This window comes from Pundamilia nyererei, unplaced genomic scaffold (assembly GCF_000239375.1).
Source record: "Pundamilia nyererei isolate P.nyererei 1_Seehausen unplaced genomic scaffold, PunNye1.0 scaffold00031, whole genome shotgun sequence".
Taxonomy (NCBI): domain Eukaryota; kingdom Metazoa; phylum Chordata; class Actinopteri; order Cichliformes; family Cichlidae; genus Pundamilia; species Pundamilia nyererei.
The window spans coordinates 2,343,544-2,357,411 of record NW_005187432.1 but is presented as its reverse complement, the minus strand read 5'-3'; the positions used below and the strand labels follow the sequence as shown (position 1 = coordinate 2,357,411).

The 13,868-nt window shown below is 44.1% G+C and overlaps 2 protein-coding genes across 3 annotated transcripts in view; both read right to left on the bottom strand.

Annotated features, from left to right (window-relative positions):
- Positions 1-2,678, bottom strand: part of twsg1a (twisted gastrulation BMP signaling modulator 1a) — an 18,696-nt gene extending 16,018 nt beyond the window's left edge. Inside the window, exons 1-2 of the mRNA XM_005729050.2 lie at positions 2,106-2,678; positions 1,235-1,395 (exon numbers count right to left, since the gene is read on the bottom strand). Coding sequence (XP_005729107.1) covers positions 1,235-1,360 — 126 coding nt within the window. The 5' untranslated portion in view covers positions 1,361-1,395; positions 2,106-2,678. The remainder of the gene's footprint in view (positions 1-1,234; positions 1,396-2,105) is intronic.
- Positions 2,679-4,654: 1,976 nt separating this feature from the next.
- Positions 4,655-13,868, bottom strand: part of ankrd12 (ankyrin repeat domain 12) — a 39,276-nt gene continuing 30,062 nt past the window's right edge. For both annotated transcript variants that reach the window (XM_005729046.2, XM_005729047.2), the window contains 6 exons: positions 13,163-13,310; positions 8,639-13,047; positions 7,726-7,824; positions 7,396-7,539; positions 7,199-7,294; positions 4,655-5,936 (listed from right to left, as the gene is read on the bottom strand). In XM_005729046.2, the coding sequence (XP_005729103.1) occupies positions 5,751-5,936; positions 7,199-7,294; positions 7,396-7,539; positions 7,726-7,824; positions 8,639-13,047; positions 13,163-13,310 (5,082 nt within the window). In that variant the 3' untranslated portion in view covers positions 4,655-5,750. The remainder of the gene's footprint in view (positions 5,937-7,198; positions 7,295-7,395; positions 7,540-7,725; positions 7,825-8,638; positions 13,048-13,162; positions 13,311-13,868) is intronic.

Sequence of the window (13,868 nt, the reverse complement as noted above, 5' to 3'; positions counted from 1 at the left end):
GAATATGTTCGGGATTTTGTTGGATACGTTAATTTTTCTGCTAAACAATCTAAAAGCCAAATCTTGAACAAAGAAAAACAACAACAACAACAACAACAACACCAGCTTCCTCTCTTTACTTGCAAACATCGTGCTCCAAGAATAGAGTCTGGTGCAAAACAGAGCTGCAGCTCACGTTCACAAGAGGTTAAACAGGTGAAATAGCCGCTGAGGTTAATGACAGTACTTTAAAGACTGTAATGGAAGAGGCAGGAAAGCTAAACACACAGCTCTGACCTACAGGACAGCAGCCAAGCAAAAAAATCTAGCTTGACAGCTGAAAGAAAGTCAAATCAAGAGAAGAGTTGGCCTTTCTAAAACCAACTCGAAACAAGAATTCATGAAGGAATCGGTGTTAACGCGTGGGCTGAACCCCCCCCATCCGAACGTGTGAGGAAAAAGTGATGTTAAAAAGTCAACAAGCATGAATGAGTTTGATGTGAGATTTTTAAAAGCAGAGCTAAAAGAACCTCACATAAATAAATACAAACAAACGAAACAGAATGAAAGAAAGACATCCAACTCCCTATCAGCTGAAGGCTGGATAGCTTCACAGGTCCGCTCCCTTTCAGACGCCTCCAGGATTATCTAGGGAATGTATCTGCATTCTTTACAACAGATTCCATCGTTGCTCCCAGGTCCAAATCTTCATCTTATCCTGGCAGATTTTTAGACTCGACTTTGGCTGCCGTTGGATATTTACTGTTAGAAGAACTTGTATAAAACAGACCGGCTGCGGAGGCATTATTTCCCCTCAGAGAATTCAGCTACCGCTCAAAGAAGCGCCGCTGTACAGTTTTGCTGCTTTTATGGAAGCAAAGCGGCAAAAAAGCGGACTCCTCGTCCACCTACTGCTGTCGCTTTAAACTCCTGACTTGCGTTTTAGCCAAGAGACACAACTGTGCCTGTTTACACAAAACAGCTGTAAACCCTGGAGGATGAAAAGCTTGAACTTGGCTGCACTTCGCCGCTTTAATCTCCAGAGAAGATCATCACATTCGTGAGTTAAGTGCACCTGAGATTATGTGTCTGCAACCACAGAGTTACCTCAGGGAGGCGAAGCCTGTTTGCAAACACTCGTTCTTTCCCACACCGCCTCACCACAAACATCCAGGACTCGGCTCCACGTTTAAGGTGCAAAAACCAAAAGCAGCTCGCAGGTCGCGAGGCGTGGGAAAACCTCAGCATCCCTTACCTGGATGAGACATTTGCTGACGTCACTGGCGCAGAGGGCTTTGTTGCAGCCGGAGGTCAGAGATAATATTGAAAGGAGGAAGAGGAGAACGGCGACAGCGGGGAGGATCAGCTCACCGGGCCTCATCCTGACGGCTCACCAGCAAGGCACTGGGAAAAGTCCTACATCAATGAGAGACACAGCACAGGATCTTGGATCAGGAATGGAGGATTAAGGCAAACAAACAACAACAGTTTAATTCCAAAAGAGGAAAGTGAAGCTCTGTTCGACTGGAGAGCTCTCCTCCATTTTGTGTGAGAGTTAACATCTAACTTCTACTGTTAAACACACACACACACACACACACACACACACACACACACACACAGGAATAAAGTTTCATCCTAAAGTAGATGCAAATGTGCTGTCACGTGTGCAGGAACTCACTGCTTTGCCTTTCTGTAAAGTCTTAATTTGAACTTTTCTAAAACGCTCGCGTCACATCTCATTCAAAGCCAGCACTGCTTACTTTACTGAAGAACAACAATAACAACACACACATACACACATCTGGCAACATCAGCTCCCTTTCTCCCCCCTTTCTTCACCCCCTTCTATTTTTGTCGCGCTTTAACACTCTCTCCCATCTCGCTCCTACACTTCAACACTTGCAGCACATTGTTGCATTTCGCATGACGGCGAGAGAAAACATGTGAGGAACATTAGCTCCCCGAGTCCTGAACGCGTTTCTTCACCTCTCTTTTTCCCCTCCCTGCTCCGCTCAAAACTTTGTCTCACTCGCACGCAGCCACAAGAGAATCGAGTGCGCAAAAAAAGAAAAGAAAAAAAATAACAGCGAGTAAATGCAGATATTAGAGAGTCTCAAACTTACCACAACGCAGTTAACGAGCTCGAGGTTTTCCTTTTTTTTAAGGAGGACTGGGGTTGTGCTCTCTTTGAACCTCTCCAGGATGGTGTTCTGCCGCCGCTCAAGTGTCCACTGTGTCCAGAGGGCGTCAGTCTCTCCGCAGCACAAAGCGACAGGCAGTCGGGCGCCTTAAAGGCACACACACACTCCCTTTTCTATCCGGCGTCTGTGCAGGAAAACACCGGGTCTCGGGTCTCACACAGTCACCGGGTGACGCGCATTAATCATTCAGCTCACCTTTAACGTAAATATGAGCCCGGAGCAAAGTTTGAGAGGTCGGTGCGTAAAAGTGTCGTGCGTAAAATTCGCTTCTTCCAACGCAGGTGGGTTATGTTTGCCTTTTTCTTTCGCCCCCAACAACAAAGGAAGTATTTACTTTTCACTCCACCCCCTGCCCAATTACATACCCCCTTTTGTCTCCACTCTCATTAGTGGCCTTGTGGGTTGCTCATTAGGTCATCTGAAGCCGTGAAGCTGATCAGACTTCCAGCCGCGACGCCACCCTTCGCTCATTTGTTGCCGCCGCGGAAACCCTCTGATGGGGCGTTTAACTCCACAGGTGTTTTTTGTGAAACTTCATCAAAGACCCAACTGGCCACCACTTCCATAGCTGCAGGGGAGGAAGGCAAATTACAATTTTAATCGGATTTAGTTTTTTTTTTTTTTTATCTTAACAAAGGTTAATTAACTTTAAATTAATGATAAATTATGTTTTGGACTAAAAGTCAGGTTTGAAAGTTGTCAAGATTAGTTTAATCAATTGCTTATGTTTATTTTATTTTATTTTCATTTGTTATGAGTTCTGTGGGTGTCAGAGGGAATATGAATATGTCAAAGAAAGTGTAAAAAAAATCAGAATTATTGTGATGTATAACCAAACCAAAATATACGAAAATGTACCTAAAGTAAAAATACTTTTCATCCAAAGTGTCCCTCTTAAGAATCCTACACATTATATTATTGAATCTTAATTACTGATTGACGGATACGTGTAACTTTACTGTTACAGTTGCAGATGATTTTAAACCCTTACCTATAACACAGCAAGATATTAATAGATTTGTATTTTAAAAGCTGCAAAAAAACAAAACAAAAACAATTAACCAAGGCTTTAAAATTATTGATAAGGATTAAAACTATAATATTTGAATCCAAAATATTGCGGAGTAGACAATTTATATGTAGCATAGTGTTTACATATCCTAAACTGTGCTTCAAGCTTCAAGTTTGTCTTTCCAGCCGTATGTAAAATACTGTGGCATGAAACTGCATTTCTCAGGGCCAGAATATGTGAAAAAGTGGGGAACGCACAAGATGAAGACAGAGCAACACAAGGACAGGTTAAAAAATGTTTTAGGAAGGGTTGGTGCCACATCATTCCTCACTGTTATGTATAAATATACCTTAAAGACAGACTAAAGCAGTGGAAAAGCTCCGCCCTGATAAGTTTTATGGTTTTGAAGTTAACAGTCCTGCAGTAAATCCTTCATTCATAAAATTGATGTGCAGGAATGATTGAGGTGACAAATAAAATCTGTTGAAGCCAAATAAAACCAAACTATTAAAACACATTATGTTCGTCAGTATTAATGGTCCATGTAGGACTAGTATTATCATGTTAATTATACTCCTTTAAATATCATCTTACTGGAATAATAATGCTGATGCAATCGTGTGCAAGCAGCTTGTTGACATTGTTCCACCCAAGCTACTTGCTTCAGCAGAGCTTTACATTAAGGGACTCTCTTCACCTTCATCTGCTAAAGGAGGAAACTTAAACTCAGCTTTAAGCTGAGCTTAAAAACATGCGTGTATGAGCAGGACTGCTGTAACATTTCAAACTGTTTTGAAGCCAGTCACATGACTTCCGGGTTTTAGATGACAAACCAACACCAAGAGGAGCGTCTTTAAATGCACAACATGTCAAAGCAGATGGGTTACTTCAGCAGAACACCACACCGGGTCCCACTCCAGTTAACTAAACTGAGGCCATTACACAGACTCACCAAGAGTGGGAAAATGTTGCCTGGTCTGATGAATTCATCTGCAACATTTACGCAAACATTGTTTTAATGCCAGAGCCGGAGTATCGTTGCAGATCATGTCACCCCTTTATCACCACAATGTACCCACCTTCTGATGGCTGCCTCAGCAGGATAACACAAGCCAAGCCAACTTTATGTATATAGTGGTTTAAAAACAGCAAGTGCTGAGCAACGTGCTTAACAATAAGGACATGATTAAAATAATAAAAAATTAAAATAATAAATAATATAAAGAAAACTGCTCTTTTATCGAGGGGCTATTTTTTATTTTACTGCATCTGTTTTTCAACAGGAAAAATAATAAAGTCACAGCTGGAGGTGCGGCGCTGCTTACAGTGACATCTACTGGCTAAACATAGTACTACCACTAAATAGTGTTCAGCTGAGGTGGCTGTACTATGAAAATAGGTTTTTACCAAGAATCCCACCAACAAAAAATTTAATTTCACAACAAATAAAATTTATTCAATTATATATTACAAATATCTACAAGTCATGTAACAAGTAAATATTAAAATAGACTTTTTTAGAACTATCGTTCAAAAGGCATTATGCTGAAAAAATAGGATTTGTTGTGATCTCACAATGAAACTGTAAAAGTATGATATTTTTTTTGTTGTTTTTTGTTTCCTTGGAAGCCACAACAGACTTTAATGTGCACAAGACACAATGAACAACATGAGGAGTGAGGCCACAATAAGGACATAACACAATGGCGCAAAAAAGGGGAAAAAGAAAAACAACAACAACAAAAAAAAAAAAAGTCTGAACACTTCAGTAAACCTCACAATTAAGTCCACAGTACAGCTCTTTAGGGAAAAAGTACAAACAATGCAACGCATGCACAGCATTTAATTGCCAAAGTCAAAGAACACCAGCTGTGGCGTGGATGTCCAGATGAGGAAGGAAGAAACAGCAAAAAAAAAACAAAAAAAAAAAAAAGCAACTGAAGCCAACACATGCTTAAGATTTTAAGCCAACGACAACATCACAAACAAAGAGGACACTCAATATCAAAAAAAGGGGGGGAAAAGAACTTTGGTCCATTAAAACATCAGACAGAACAAGTTTACAATCAAAATATCTATCATTTTGTTGTTGTTTTACAAGTTTAAAACAATAATTACATGGCTATTTACAAATGCACAATTTATGTATAAAATAAGTTAAAAAAAAAATCAAGAGCACAGTCTGTACACAATGTATGAACACTCAGTTTGAAAACAATTGAAATCTTTCACTTGTGTGACCCTGCTTGATGAGGTGTTGTCGTCCACACGGCGCCTCCTCTCGCTGCACCGCCTGGCCCTGCTTCTCGTCTCGGCTCCCCGGCTACGTCTGTTGCCTGGACGGTCTTCCTTCCCCGTCCTCGTGGGCGGGCGGCCTGTTTTGGACTCTAAGAGCTCTGGAATTAAAATGGTCTCTTTTTTTAAGTGCTCTTTTTTATCACTGCCTCATTATAAGTGCTTCACATTTTTTCCTTTCCTGTTCCCCGATTGTGCAGGCTGCCCGCTCGTGTCAGCAATTTAGCTGCCGCTGTGGCAAAGCGCGTCTGTCCTACAGCTCATATCGGGGTCAGGTCAAAGTCGTCGTTGACCTCCACGAGCGGGATGTAGAACTCGGGGATCTCAAAGATGCTGGTGGACTTGTAGGTGGCCGGGTCCAGCTCCTGCAGCTTGAGCTGCCACTCCAAGCGCTGCACTGCGTTCAGAGCTGCTGCCTCGTGCTGCTGCCTCATCAGAAGACACGTCTGTGGAGGGAAGAAAAAGAGGTCGTGACTTCATCCAACAGCTGTTCTCATTTAGACCAAGAGTGTCCGTCTCCAAGAAGGAACTGGTGGAGGAGAGGGTAGGAAGAAAAAACAAAGGCAACCAAGAAGTGAAACGTTTTTCTCCACCCTGCTGCTAAACCCAAAAACGCTCTCCGCCACGCTTAATTCAAAACAAAAAACTGGACTGTACCATCGATCGACACCAGAGAAACTTTCCCTGGGTGCTTCATCAGGTACACCTGTTCAACTACTTGTTAACCAATCACATGGCAGAAACTCCGTGCACTTATGTACTCGGACATGGTCAGATGCTGGAGTTCAAACTGAGCATCAGAATGGGGAAGAATTGAGACGATTGACGTTATTGGGGCATGGTTGTTGATTCACAAGTATTTCAGAAACTGCCCATCTGCAGACATTTAACCACACAAACACCTTGAGGGTTGCTGATGTCAGAAGAGAATGGCCAGACCACGTCGAGCCGATAGGAAGGCAACAGTAACTCAAATGACCACGTATTTGTGCCATATTACAAACCTCAAAAAAAAAAAAAAAAATTAAATTAAATTAAATAAATTGACAATGAGTTCACTGTACTCTGATGACCTCCCCAGTCACCAGATCTCAATTCAGAAGAGCACCTTTGGGACATGGTGGACCGTGAGCATCATGGATGTTCAGCAACTGTGTCATGCTATCATGTCAACATGGGTTAAAATCTCAGCAATGTTTCAGGCACCTTATTAAATCTGTGCCATGAAAAATTAAAGCAGTTCTGGGGCTTCAATGCAGTGCTAGTTAGGTTTACCTAATAAAATGGTCAGGAAGTGTAGTTGGTGGTTCCTTTTAGCACATTTATTTTTCATCCCTTCCAGAGAATAGCCATATGCAATTAATTAACTTATAAACATCCCCCTTGCTTTAAACTTGGAAGTCGCTGCTCTCTGGCTACCCCTAACCCTTCTCTTAGTTTCCTGGCTGCCTCTTGGCTTCCTGAGCACGGACGCCAAGATGTCACAAGATAAATCTCAGATGCATGAAAGGCAGAGATCTGCATCTTAGATGTAAAAAGCAACAACTAGCAGGATACAATCACTGAAAGATTAAAAGCATTCACATATGAGACAATAAGACCATCTAAAACAAGCAAACAACTCTTTCTACATTTTTTGGAATAGCATAAAAATCTCCTGCAATGATATTTCTGACCATTTCCTTATAATTTCAGATTCACTGCTCACCTTTAGTTTGTCAAACTTGTCGTCGACATCTTGTAACCACGACATGAACTGCCTGGCGTTGAATCGGTCCCTTACTGATGTTTTGCCATCATCACTCTATGAGACAAACAAATGATAAACTCTCAAATTCTCCCCAAAATACACTAAAAACACTGGACTGTAAAACATAAACCCATGGATGTCCTTGTGTTAATTACCTGGACATCCTGCGGCATGTTGTACACTTCCGCATCCAATAAAACGGTGCAGGCACTGAAAGGCAGAGTCTGATTGGCTAGTGTTCTTGCTGCCCGGTAATGGACTCGTAAGACCTCCTGCTCGTTTGAAACAATCAGCTTTTCCTTAAAGAAGGAAAAAAGAAATCCAGTCAGTGTCATAAATCCAACGTTTGTGTGTTAGCGTGAAACTCCAATCTTTTTAGGAAAGCACATGTAGCACAGCACCAAACACAGTCATGGTTAATATAACTGCAGGCATAACACAGACGACATTTAACAATGCGAAGCTCCAACAGCAGAACTACGTACCCTTTCAATGCTGTGCTGCAGTCGTAGTTTCATGCGGACCACCTCCTGCTGTTTGAACATCTCTTTGAGCTGCTCAGGTAATGACGGAGGAGGAGTTATCTGTCCAAACGAACCGTTTAAAAAAAGGAGAAAGATTTTTACAAACTTGGTCAGGACTGCAGTTTGACATCTGAGAGATGAGAAAATATTATCATTTAAAGTTTAGTACTGGTGTGTAGCAGTGATGCCGTGCGTCTATGCAGAAAACTGAGCATCAGCTGTCCTGGTAAACATGGGGGATGAAATGCTTAAGGCTCTGAGCCTTAATAAATGAGCAGTTAACAGCAAGACATCAATGCGTGCTCACAGTTTGGGTGAAAACATAAATGATTGTGTTGTGGATGGATGGCTCGCCTTGGCATTAGCTCATCTGACTACTAGACTTCTTTTTGTCACTCTTCTGTTTCACTGATGAGATTTAATTCTCTTTTCAATATCTTTCCAACAAAGTCTCATCTCTTCAAAATGTATAACCTCCCCCTGTATAATCTATGACTGACCCCCCTGTCTTCAACACAGCTGCAGCGGTGCAACGTGCCGGATTAACACGACCGCCAAAAACGGGGATAGAGGATGTGACACAAATTTAATGTTAACGTTGACATGCAGTGAAAGGGAGAGCAAATGATTTTTCTTCCCAGAAATATATCAATTAGAGCCGCCTGATTAGTGTAAATTTATATTCAACTGCAGTTATGGATCATGTTATGAAGCCAACATAATGAGATCAAACCATCATTGTGCTCCGTTCTTTGCACTAAAGGTCAAATGGTCACTAGCTTCGTTTTGAATCATAAAAGAGTATGCACATCATCCCTGCTGCAGTTTTGTCTAAAAAAATCAAATCAAATCAATAATAACAATGATGACTCACAGTTGGTATACAGAGTTTGCTGAGTGGGTTCCCGTCTAGGAGGTATGAGCCATTAAAGGTCACATATTCGTCATAATACTGCGGCGGCTGCGGGGCGACGCTGCACAGCACTTTACGCTTCTCCTCGATCTTCTTGCGGATGTGCAGGAACTCGTAGTATGGGTTAGCTCTGTCCGACTGGTAAGGTTCGATCTCCTCCAGCTTTACAGAGTCAACGATAGCCGCTAGCGACTGCTGTTCCCTCTCTTGTTGAGTGGTGGAGCACGGCTGGGAGAGCGACACCTTCGGCATCTTCCTCTTGCGTGGATGGGGCACGTGAATGTCCATTTCCTCGTCTGCTACGCGAATCTTGAGTTTCGCCCCTGAGGAGTCGGACTCCCGGTCTCCGGATTGCGGAGAGGAACTCCCTGAGGCGCTGCTGCTGACGTCTGTTGGATCCGCTGACTGGACGGCGCTTTGGCTCTGCTCTTCTAGAGCTGAGGACGACTCTGGTTTCTCCTCGGCAGGCGTGACCTCCATGGGCTCCGAGGAGGCCTCTGCTTTGGAGTCAGGTGAGCAGTCTGTACTCAGGCTGCCTTCAACGGATGAACTCTCAGTTGCAGCAGAGACAGCAGCACCACCACCGCTGTTGTGCGAGCTTTGTGGTACATCTGCTGTCCCTTCAGTCTTGTGTTCAGGGCTCGAACAGGACACGCTTTCCTTTTCCGTAAGAGCATCGAGACATGGGCCTGAGATGTCGCTGGAAGGCTGTGATTTCTTGCAGTCTTGGCCACTTGCATCTGCATCCTCTTGAGAAGGCCTGCACTCATCGGATCTGCTGAAACCCGTTGAGGATTCTCTGGCAGCAGAGGTGGGAATGTGCGAGCTGGTGGACGGTATGGGACTCCCCGCCGCTTCTGTTGTCAAGTTTTCTGCATCCGTTTCCATATTTTCTGGTTCTGTTCCGTGAGCGGTCTCCACGAGTGTGTCTTTTTGGTCAGAAACCTCCGTGGTAACTAACTCGGCCTGCTGCTGATTCTCAATACCAGAAGACGGGAGTGGTTCTCTATGCTGGAAGAGCTTTGTGTTTGTGAGTGCTGACAGCTCAGCAGCTTGAGAAGCTGTAGGTACTGACGGCTGATCAGATTCTTTAGTAACACATTCTGCCTGTGAAGTCTCCATCTGACACTGGATGTCTTGGACAGCAGGAGGCTCAGATAGAGGAAGAGGTTTCTGCTCCGCCGACCCACTTTGAGAACTACTGCACTGTGAGCTGCTGGACTGTGGAAGAGTCACGCTTTTACTGGGAAGATCTTTATTTAACAGTTGCGTTGTCGAGCATCCAGCAGTGCTTCCTTCCCTCTCTGTGACTGAATCGGTAACTGAATTTGAATTTTGTTGTGTACTCAGGCTCTCTGCGGTTTCTGAGGCCTCCTTCATTCTCGGCTCCTCTCCTGGGATCGCAGTCAGGTTGGATTTTGGCAGATTTTCAACAGCTTTGCCTTCAGTTGATGAGTTGGCATCCTCATCCAGAATAGCCCTGAGGTAAGGAGATTCATGCCTGCCGGACATCACTCGATTACCTTGTGAAACATCTGGAAGACTGTTGCAGTCTTTATCGTGAACAGACGGCGACCTTGTAGCTTGAATGACGAGGGAAGACTGGAGAAATGCAGGCTGGGAGTCTGAGGCTTCCATGTTTACATCAGAATCGTATTCGGCATTTCTGGGAGTTAATGTCGTTGCCTGGCACGAATCCTCCGAGCTGGCAACAGAGACTAAAGAAACAGACCTGGAAATGATGCCACAACGGTCATTCTCAGGACGGGGTGATCTCGTCAGACAGTTTTCCACGGCTGATATGACCTTTGCGCTGATAGAGGGCAGACTCTTCCCATCAAGTGACACCGTTCTGGGGCTAGTGCCGTCCTTCAGGGATTTATCTCTGCTGTGGACATCAGATGTATCAGAGCTTTTTGAGCGTGTTAGCTCCTTACTCAAACATGGTTCTGTTTTTGTTCTGTCTTTAGGCTTGGACTTCCCCGGATCTGCCACAGGCCGCTGTTTAAGCCTTTCCCGCTCTTTCTGTTTGAGTTTTTCTAGGTGCTTCCGATGCCACAGCTCAATCTCTTGGTCCTTCATGCTGAGCATGCGCTCAAAGCTGGTCTGCATCAGGTCATCGTTCACAAGTCTCTTTTCTTTTGGTTTGGCGTCTCGTATTGCTGGCGGGGCTTTCAATTTGGCCTTGTCTGCCTCCGTCTCACTGGATTTGGCCTTGCTGATTTTGGCCTGCTGAGAGCGGTCTTTGTGTCGCTCTTTATCCTTGTGTCTATCGGAGTCTTTGTCACGGTCTCGCCTATCGCGATCCTTCTCCGGCGTTCTCACTGCTTCCTCCTTTGATTTTGTAGATAAGGACTTGCCGCTCTCAGAGAGATGGCTTTTCTTCTCCTCTAAAAGTAATTTCAGATTGGAGGTCGAGGACAGCGTTCCGTCTTTTATTTTATCTCTTCTTTTCCTGTCAAAGTCCTTTTCTTTGGCGCGATCAGATTTACTGTGATCCGTGGTCTTCTCCAGAGGTTTTCCTTTCCTATCAGAGCTTGTGCGATCCTTTTCTCTGTGATCCCCGGCATTATAGTCTCTGTCCTGCCTCTCCTTATCAGACCGTTTGTCGAACTTATCTTTACTTTTCCTGCTGTCTTCATGCTTTTTTGTTGTGGTTAAAGATTTCAGCTTCTCATTTTCTTTGTAGCTTTTCTCTCCAGGCGAAACGGAAGAGATTGATCCCGCTCGCTCCTTTTCCTTCCAACGATCCACTGAGTTCTGTGGTTCGGTTTTGTCAGAGTGCTCTGTTTTGACCTTTTTTTCCTTGTCAAGATGCCTTTTCTCCATTTTGTCTGAGTCCTTTTCCTTTCCTGGGAGCCTCTTGTCAGTTTTCTCGCGTGAGCCTTTTTCTGCAGGCTCCAGCTGTTCTTGATCAGCTGTGATCCCACTTATGGGTTTCTCCTCTGCCTCCTCTTTCATGCTGTTGCTCTGCAGCGACTCCTCAGGAATCCGCCCTGAGCCGTGGCAGTCCACCTTTTCGTCATGCTCGCTGAGCTTTGAATCCTTCACCTTCTCTTCTCTTCCTGCCGCCTCCTTCCGCTCTTTTTTCACGCTCTTGTCTTTTTCTCGCTCCTCTCTTGGCCTCTTTTCCTTGCTGCCGGAGTGCTTCTCCTTTGGGTTTCGCTCATCTTTCACAGGAGAGGAATCAGCAGTCTTCTGAAGCGAGCTGCTGTCTTCACTTTCCTTTTTTACTGGCAGAGGTTCATCTGTCTCATCACTTTTGAAAAAATTTTCTTTCCAGAACTCTCTGTCAAATTCCAAATTCCTGTGGCTGTCTTTCCTGGCCTCCTTTTGCCTTTGGCGGCTCCGCTCTGCCTCATATTCCCTGCGGTGTTTGTCTTTCTCTTTGTGTTTAAATTTATGCTTCTTCACGACTTTTCCGTCTAAATCAGTCTTCCGTAAGGCACCCTCGCTGTCTATGCTGTTTCCTATGCTGCCGTCTTTGTAGGGGCTCGAGTGGCCGTCGTCGCCGTCCACACTGGAGTCTTTCTGTTGATGTTTGCTCTTTTCCTTGTGCTTACACCCCTTCGTGCTGGAGCCTTCAGTGCAGTAGTCTGCGTCTGTGTAGTGGTTGTATTTGACACCGTCCACTGGACATGAGCTGTCAGTGATGGAAACGCACATCTTCGCATTTTCCTGTTTGAGTGGTGTCTGTTTATCTGTCAGGCTGTGGTTCAGTTTAGGAGATTTGATGGCTGACAAGTGGAAGAGGTGGACGGATGAGTCATCTTTGGGACTGAAAGACATCTTGAAAGAGTCTTCCTCCCGGCCCTTCTCTGTGCTTTCAGACACTGTTGCCAGAGAGAGGACTAGCGTTTTACTGTTTTCTTTCCCATCTTCTTGGTTTTCCTTGTTTTTATTCTGGCTCTTGCTCTTCCTCTTAACTTTACCTTTGTCCTTTTGCTCAGTATTGTCCTTTTTCGACCTCGTGTCCGGCTTGACGTTCTCCGAGCTATGAGAGCAGGTGGGGGAGCTTCTCTTCTCTGAGAGGCTCTCCGTTTCGTCGCTGGACGTATCCGAGCTGCAGTGGACACGAGACGTCTTCTGCTTCTTGGACTTTGATGAGGAATCCCCCTTGTTGCTTTGCTTTACTGCAACGTGATTCCTGTCTTTGTCCTCCTTCTCCGGCTGTCGTAGCTCCCTCCTGAGGATGTGTCTGTCATTCAGGGATTTACCGAGATTGTCCTCCTCTTCCTCGTCCTTAAATTCGTACTCATCCATCCCCGGCATGGAAGACGATGCTTTCGTGGCAGAGTCCTTTTCAGTATCAGAGTCTTCCATGTTGTCATCGACACTGGATGGATTGACAGATGGCGGGTCTTCAGATTCTGTGGAGTACAGTAGACTTAAGCTTCATTTACAGTGGACACATTACTGGATGTCGATGACAGGGGAGTAAAAAAACAAAACAAAACATAAATATTACACAGGAGGGACAATCACCTGAAGAGCTGTCATCATGGTCCGACACGGCTCCTTCTCCCTTTAATAGCTGTTCCAGCTCCTGAGAGTCGGCCACATCCACCGGGCGCTCGCCGCGCTTGTTGGCTTGGAAAGCGTTACCACCGTGACGAAGCAGAAGTTTCACAATCTACAGAAAACACAACAATTACACTGAGAAATCCTAGACAGACAGACATGCCTTAGATTTTTTTTTTAAAGGTAAAATATAACATTTTACCAAGGCATTTAAAATTGTAACAAAATGCACTTTAACGCAATCTGATGCATTTTGATCATTTTTAAACTCGAACAACTTAAAAACAAATTTACTGGCTGATGACCTAAGAGTGGCCGTCTTCTTCTTCTTATCATAAAATACTACATTCTGCAAGTTGATGCAACAGAAATAAATATTTGACTTAACATTTAAAGACAGCCAAAAAACAAAAAAACCCAAACATGTATGCAATGTCCACATATAAATGTAACAGCACTCTGACTCTTCCTGCATTAAGGATGGACTTGTGCAACCTTTATATTAGAGGTGCGATCAAAAAAAGAATTGGCTCATGAATACATACAAGCACACCAGATAAAAATTTGGCTGATCTCCCTTTTAAAGTCATCCTCTTGGGTCAGTTTTCAGTGCTGCTGCTATTTTTAGCTTGCTCATTTTTAGGCTAGATTCTGATCGCTTGCATGTGTG